The sequence below is a fragment of the Cinclus cinclus genome, chromosome 18 (genome assembly GCF_963662255.1).
Source record: "Cinclus cinclus chromosome 18, bCinCin1.1, whole genome shotgun sequence".
Taxonomy (NCBI): domain Eukaryota; kingdom Metazoa; phylum Chordata; class Aves; order Passeriformes; family Cinclidae; genus Cinclus; species Cinclus cinclus.
The window spans coordinates 14,649,185-14,655,911 of NC_085063.1; the positions used below are offsets into that span (position 1 = coordinate 14,649,185).

The 6,727-nt window shown below is 49.6% G+C and overlaps 1 protein-coding gene across 1 annotated transcript in view; it reads left to right on the forward strand.

The window, feature by feature from the left end:
• Positions 1-6,458: 6,458 nt before the first annotated feature.
• KCNG1 (potassium voltage-gated channel modifier subfamily G member 1) overlaps positions 6,459-6,727 on the forward strand; it is a 1,031-nt gene continuing 762 nt past the window's right edge. Inside the window, 1 exon segment of the mRNA XM_062504972.1 lies at positions 6,459-6,724. Coding sequence (XP_062360956.1) covers positions 6,459-6,724 — 266 coding nt within the window.

Below are 6,727 nucleotides of genomic sequence, written 5' to 3' on the forward strand. Positions count from 1 at the left end.
CTGTGAGCACTACAGCCTGAGAGTCTCCTTTGCGGTGTTTGTCCCTCCCAGTGCTCACTGGACACGGGATATTCCTCCTTTGTGGAGCACCACATGGTTTTTTTTCTCCTATGGTTTCAATGTGTTGACTTCGGACAGGCTCTGCAGTATCTCAGGGTCGTTTGAAATCTCAGACTCCGTGCTGGAATCACTGCACATGTTATAAAAATACCTTCCATTCTGTCACCCACTGACCAAAACTGTTCCCAGATTAGTCCCTGGGAGACCCTACTTCATATGTCCTTCCTCTTCGACAGCAAAGACTTTTAAAACACAGGCTCTTGTTAGCAAGACTCTTACAGACTATTGTACAAAAGCCAAAACTCTCGTACCTGTCACTGTGGTCAGTAAAACCTACCACCTCCCTGCTAGAGACAAAGGCTGAGAGCCTGCCCAGAGACCTTTCCAAAGTCAGACAAAAATCCTGTGCGTTATCAGGGAAAAGCAGCCCAGGCTGGCAGCCCTCTACACAACTGCTGCTCAACAGCTCCGGCTGAGGAATATCAGCACGACTGTTTCTGTGTGCCCACACAATCCTGAACCACAGTCCGATTTAGTTCAGGGGGAAAAAAGAGGTGTTTTGCTAAAATTACCATAGTATAGATTTTTCGTTTGTATTACCATAGCAACAAAGGACTTGGCTTGAAGCGAGACCCCGCAGTGCTGCGGGTGAAAGGCACAGTGCCCGCAGGACAGCCAGCCCCTGTCCCTTTGAGGTGACTGTCCCCATCCCGCACGGAGGTGCGGGACATCGCCTGCAGGAAATTCCCTCCAAGAGCAGCTTCTGGGCAGGGAAGGGAAATCAGAGCCCAGGGGTGCCGTGATCTCTGCACCCACGGGGGGACACGGGATGGGAGCGGCTCCCTCCAGACTCTGTGACAGGGCTTGAGCTGCGGGTACTCCTTAACCCCGGCACCGAGACTCTGCTCGCTGCTTTCAAACGGAGATTACGTCCGCACAGAGTAACTTCCAGCCGGATTTCAAACGAGCGTCAATAAAAGTAGAGCTAGAAAATACCCTCCGAGCCTGTGACAATAACCCCGTGCGCCGATCGCTGCCGTGCGCTGCCGGGGAACAAAGCGCGGACTCGGCTCTCCTGGAGCCTCTGCGCACGCCGGGGAGAGAGCAGGGATGGCACTGATGCTTTCATGGACACTTGTAATCCCCCCTTCTCCAACCAAAGAAGCCCGGTCCGCTCGGCGGGGGCACAGCAGCTCCCCGGGGCGGACGGGGCAGCCCGGGATGCCACCTGTGTGCGGGGCAGGGCTGCGGGCGGCCCCGGCCCCGGCTCCGCTCCTCCTCGGCTCCGGGAGCTCCTCCTCCTCCTCCTGCTGCTGCTGCTCCTGCTGCTGCTGCTGCTGCTCGTCCCGGTGGCGGTGCCGGTGCTCACCATGCGCGGGGCCGGGGCCGGGGCCGGGGCCGGGGCTCTGGCGGAGCGCTCCCGTTCCGGCCGCTCCCGCGGTGCGGGCGGAGGCGCGGCGCGGTAAGGAGCCCCCGGTACCGCCCGAGCCGCCCGCGGGGCTGCGCTCCCTGCCCGCTGCCGCCGCCGCGGGGCAACCTGCAGGCAAGTTCGGGCAACTTTCCTGGCTCCGGGACAGCCGCGGGGCAACCGCGGGGGCAGCGCCCGGCCGGGGGTGGCCGGAGCCGCCGAGCCCCCGGAGCGGGCGGGGCTCCCCTCGGCCGCAGCAACAGGTTCTGTCCCTCCGCAGGGATGGACGAGAGGGAGCGGCCGTCATTCCCTGCCGGAGCCGGGCTGGCCGCGCCGCCAGCAGCGGGAGGGGCTCGGCTGCTCCCCGGGACCGCTCGGCTCGTCGCTGCCCTGCCGCTGCCCCGGCCCCGCCGCCGAGGAGGCTGAGGAGCTCCGGGCTCATCCACCGGGCTCGCTTCGCGCTGCTCGGGCTTGCCCTGGCCGGCTCTGCCGCTCCCCGCTCCTGGGGCTGCACAGCGCGGGATGGAGGCTCGTGTTTCCAATTTCTTCCGCCTTGCCTAATCTGAAGGTCCTTTATAGTTTTCATTTTTAAATAATTAAGGGATGTGTTTTGTGCTGGTGTGTTTACTGACTTCTGCTCGTTGGTGACTGACAGACGCATCGAGTGAACTGTTCTTGATAGGCAATGTCTTTCCGGTAGATTTTTTTTCATTGGAAAAGACTTGGGGAGGGGGTGAGGACAGGACAAGCATGAAAGAACTCTTCCATGACTACGTATCTTCATTTCGGTAGCAAAATATTTATCAGTACAAGTAGATGTCAAATCCTTTACTCTTTAAAATTATGTTTAAGAGATTGCTATGAATGTGACTTGCTAAAATTTGTTGACATAAATATGTTTCGCAGCAGGAGAGTAACTGCAGTTATTAATCCTGATGTATTTCAGAACATCCTCCTGGGGATATAAGTTATCTGCGAAGTTATTTCACTTCTGATTGTTATCAGTAGAATAAGGCTCAGCTTTATAAAACCAAACAGTGAGTAGCATACTTGGCATAATTCTGTTTGTAGGTTGTCATAAAATGCCACAACTGTCCAGCTCAAGGAGAGCAAGATACAGATAGAGCATATTTTTTTCAGTTTATCTGCTTTTCAGGAGAGTTTTATTTCGTGTTATACATTGACCTTTCTAAGTTTTATTCTGATTTGGCTGGAAGTGCACTTTTGCAGGCAGAGTTGAAGTTTGAGATCTGTTCTTAGGCTGTAAAGAGCTGCAGGAGTGAAGTGTGGCAGGAGGTACCTGGCAGTGAGGTACAGCACGGAAATCCTGTGCCAGGAGAGAGCTGAGTGTGGCACTGCTTGGAAATGCTGCCTGCTTAACTAAGGAAAGACTAAAGGAGGAGGGATCATTAAATTGTACCTTACGGAATTCTTTCCAAAAAATCACTTTATTCATATTCAACCTGCACTGAAATCTGAAACTTTTAAAAAAAAATTTTAACTTAATTTACAAATGGTAAAAAGCAACAGAGATGAGTTGCAGGCACTGGAACTGATAGAAGAGACTAGGGGGGAGTTCTGCATCTTCTTTGCAGGCTTGTTATCATCCAGGTACAACTTTGAATTGTCTGGAGCAGGAGCAGGACTCCTTGCAGGAGCTCTGATTACATCAGAGATGCACTGCAGAATTCAAAATACTGCAGAGGACACTGGGGGGGGGAACAACACTTGCAGTGGAATTTTATCATGTTTCTCATGAGTTCTATTTCTTTCCCTCAGAAGGGCATCTTTAATAATTCTTTTCCCATTGCCTCGGAGTCTGGCATCCTTCCTGACTTTTGGCTGCAAGTAAGGGCAGTACGGGTTTCTAATTTGATTTCTTCACCAGACATAATGGATATCATCTTGTGCAGGACAGATTTTTGAAAATACGTCCGCTCTTACTTTCAATGCCCAGTCTACCCCTTGAAGTCAGCCAGAGCCAGTTATTCTGTGTTAGTGCAGGTTCTAAAAGCCAGAGCAATTCCCAGGGTGGATAATGGAGGAAGAGGCAGTTCTTGCCCCAGTCAGTTTACAGGGATGCTCAGAGAGAAGGGATTTGCCCACGAGGAGAGCACATTGTCAGCAGGGGAGCCAGGAAGCTCGAGTGGGCATTCCAAGACATTCCAAGGGCAGAATGCTGCTCAGACCTCAGGCCAGGAGGGTTTAACCATTGAGACTGACTTAGCCAGAGCAGAGCAGAGGATTTTACTGTTGCAGCAGATCCTTAAAGTTCATCTTGTTTAATTGCTGGGAAGGTTTGGGCTCTAGGCTGATGTGTTTGTCTGACCTTACCTTGCAGTGTGCTGTCTTTACTCCTGAGGCATTTGTTATCAGCTGTCCCCAGCGCCATCAGGCTGCAACAGAGGAATGAAGCAGCTTGCTTGAGCTTTAAGCTCTACAGCAAGGAGTCCTTCCATTAATTAGGTCTCTCTCATCCTAAAGCAATATTGACCATCATTCTGTCGAGGCACCCTCAGAAGGAAAAGGAGAAACACACAGAGAAATGAACTGGTTTATTTTTCTCCTTTCTCCCTTCCTTCAAGTCAGGCCACGTTTATTATTGTCCTTTATCTCCTCCTACTCTTCCCCTGTAGATATGATGCTGCGTGTATCTGAGGCAGAGAACATGAAAATAACTCATGTGGAGCATCAGATCCTACGTGGGATTTGTAAGCTTGCCAGCTCTGGTTATGGCAACCCAAGGAGCAACCTTTTCTAAGTGCAGGCACTCAGTGTGACACACAGGGGATTCATTTGTCCAATTTATGGTTTCACACAGGTCGAGGAGCTGGCAGTGAAGAAAGAAATGCCGTTCTCTTAGCTCTGTTCTTTCACAGTTGCTGCCTCAGGGTTGCAGCATGTGTCTGACACACGCAGAACATTTACATTTCCCTCTCTCCATTTCTTCCCATTGTGTCAACAGTGGATGTGCTGGGGGATCAAACCAGTGACAGAGATGAGCTGCCTCCTCATTTTTCCTGGCTGAGATTCAGAGGATAAGTTGTTGCTAACCAACATCATCTGGTATTACAGAAGGGAAAATGGTTAACAGCTCCCACTTATCCATATCTTATATCAGTCATAATCTTCATCCTGTTTGGACCAGCCCTGCCTTAGACATGGCTGAGGCAGAAGGGAAAAGGCATTTTAAAATAAAACAGCAGGTGGTCTGAAAGATGAAGCCCTACATAAACATCCACCAGGCAGTCCTGGTTTCCATATCAAACCTATAGCTTGTGCTCCAGTGGCATTTCTTCTGCTGATCCATGGCAGGGGGTGGGACAAGATGAGCCTTAAGGTCCCTTCTGACCCAACCCATTCTGTAATTCTGTACGAGTGAGGAACAGCACTCCATCCAAAGCTGACCTGTGCACCTGTTTGTAAGTGTGCACAGAGCTGCTCTGTTCAGCCCAAATCCTCTGGGAAGTTTAGGAGCAGGACGAGAGAGTTTTTAATGGAAGCATTGGCAGTGCCCTTGCAGCAAGGAGAGCTCTGAAACGGAGGTGAAGCTGTGGTTTGAGACCTTTGCTGTTGTGTAATCATGGGGTTTTCTTCTCTGATAGGTATGTACCACTCCTGGTGTGGTTTATAAACCCAGCTTCTGAAAAGGAGGGTCCTGTGGCTCAGCAAGTGGCCCTAGCAGGGAGGGGATCCCTGGGGTGCACATCCAAGGGGAGGTAAGTGCAGCCAGGAGAAGAACAAAACTCTACTGCTACTGAAGCCAATCAACTGGAATATTTATTCCTTTCCTATGAACCCGAGGCAAGAAAGCCAAAATCCTGGTGCATATTTAATGTCTCTATATTGTACAATCTCCTTAATAAATAAATAACCTTATCAAGTGAAACTCAGGGACTCCATGCAGTAAGCAGATAAAAGGTGTTGGAGCAGTGCTACACAACCTCCTGTGGAGTAGCAGATTCCAGGCTGACTCTTAAAGTGCAGTGATTTAGGGAGGCCAGAAGTTTGGACATTTCCAGCTGCTGTGTTTGATACCCAGTTGAACTCTCTTCACTTCACTCCCTGGACTTTACACCAGTGTTACATGAGCTGAATTCAAACGGGATTTTCCAGGTTGTCACTGGAAAATTTTGGGTTCTTATAATCAGAGGTAAAGGCTCAGGGTACTGCAAGGACAAAGCCCTATTACTGCATGTAGGGTGTCAGTGATAACTGAAAGAACATTCCAAGGTTTGCATGGAAATCCTGTATTTCTTTGCAATCTTTTGTAAATGAGGCCATATAAAGGGAGTTGCCATGTCATTAATTGTGTATCAACTCTATACAAATGTTTATGTGATCACAAATACAAGTGAGCTTTCTTCCCCCAAATTGTTTCCAGATGGCCTTTTAGAAATTAGTCTTGTACTAACTGGATTTTAGAAGTGTATACTTACTGAATTACAACATAATTGACTTCTGATTCTTTCTATATATTTTATGGGTACTAAAATATTCCAAATTTTATGAGTAATACTTTAAAAAAAATATCATTTCATTTCACTGTTATACCATTTCACTTGAATTCTCTGTCCTGATGTGATACTGTCATCATTTTTATACCTCCACTCTGTACCAGAAACATCCTGCCACAGGGAGGAATTATTCCTGGTTTCCCTTTTTATCTACTGGGAACTGAGACCTCTGTATCTGAGACAGGAGAAGCCTCCAGTGTGACAGACATGCCAGGCAGAGCTCCTGAACTGGGCACAGCCCATGGTATGGGGTCAGTGCTGGACAAACCCAGCCTGCCCAGAAAGGTCTGACCACACTCAGCCACTGCTGTTTTCTTTCCAGTTCCTCTTATCATCCATAAATGCTTTTGAGCTCCAACCACTACATTTGTTGAAATCCTGAGAGCAGCCTGCCACTTCCTCACCCCGTGTCTGTTCTCTGTTCCAGAAGACACTTGCAGAAGCAGCAAAGGGATGCAAAGTTGTCTTCCAAGATGACTCTTATGCCTGGAGAAAATTCCGACTATGACTATAGTGCCCTGAGCTGTACTTCAGATGCTTCCTTCAACCACAGGTTCTTTCCAGAATCTGAAACCCTCAAGGGAGTGTTTTACCAAAGAGCCAGGCTAATCCACCCTCAGGAGGATCTCCTCAAAGGCTTCCACCCCGACGACCGCAAGCGTCACATAATTATCAACGTGGGGGGCATCAAGTACTTGCTCCCCTGGACCACACTCGATGAGTTCCCCCTGACACGTTTGGG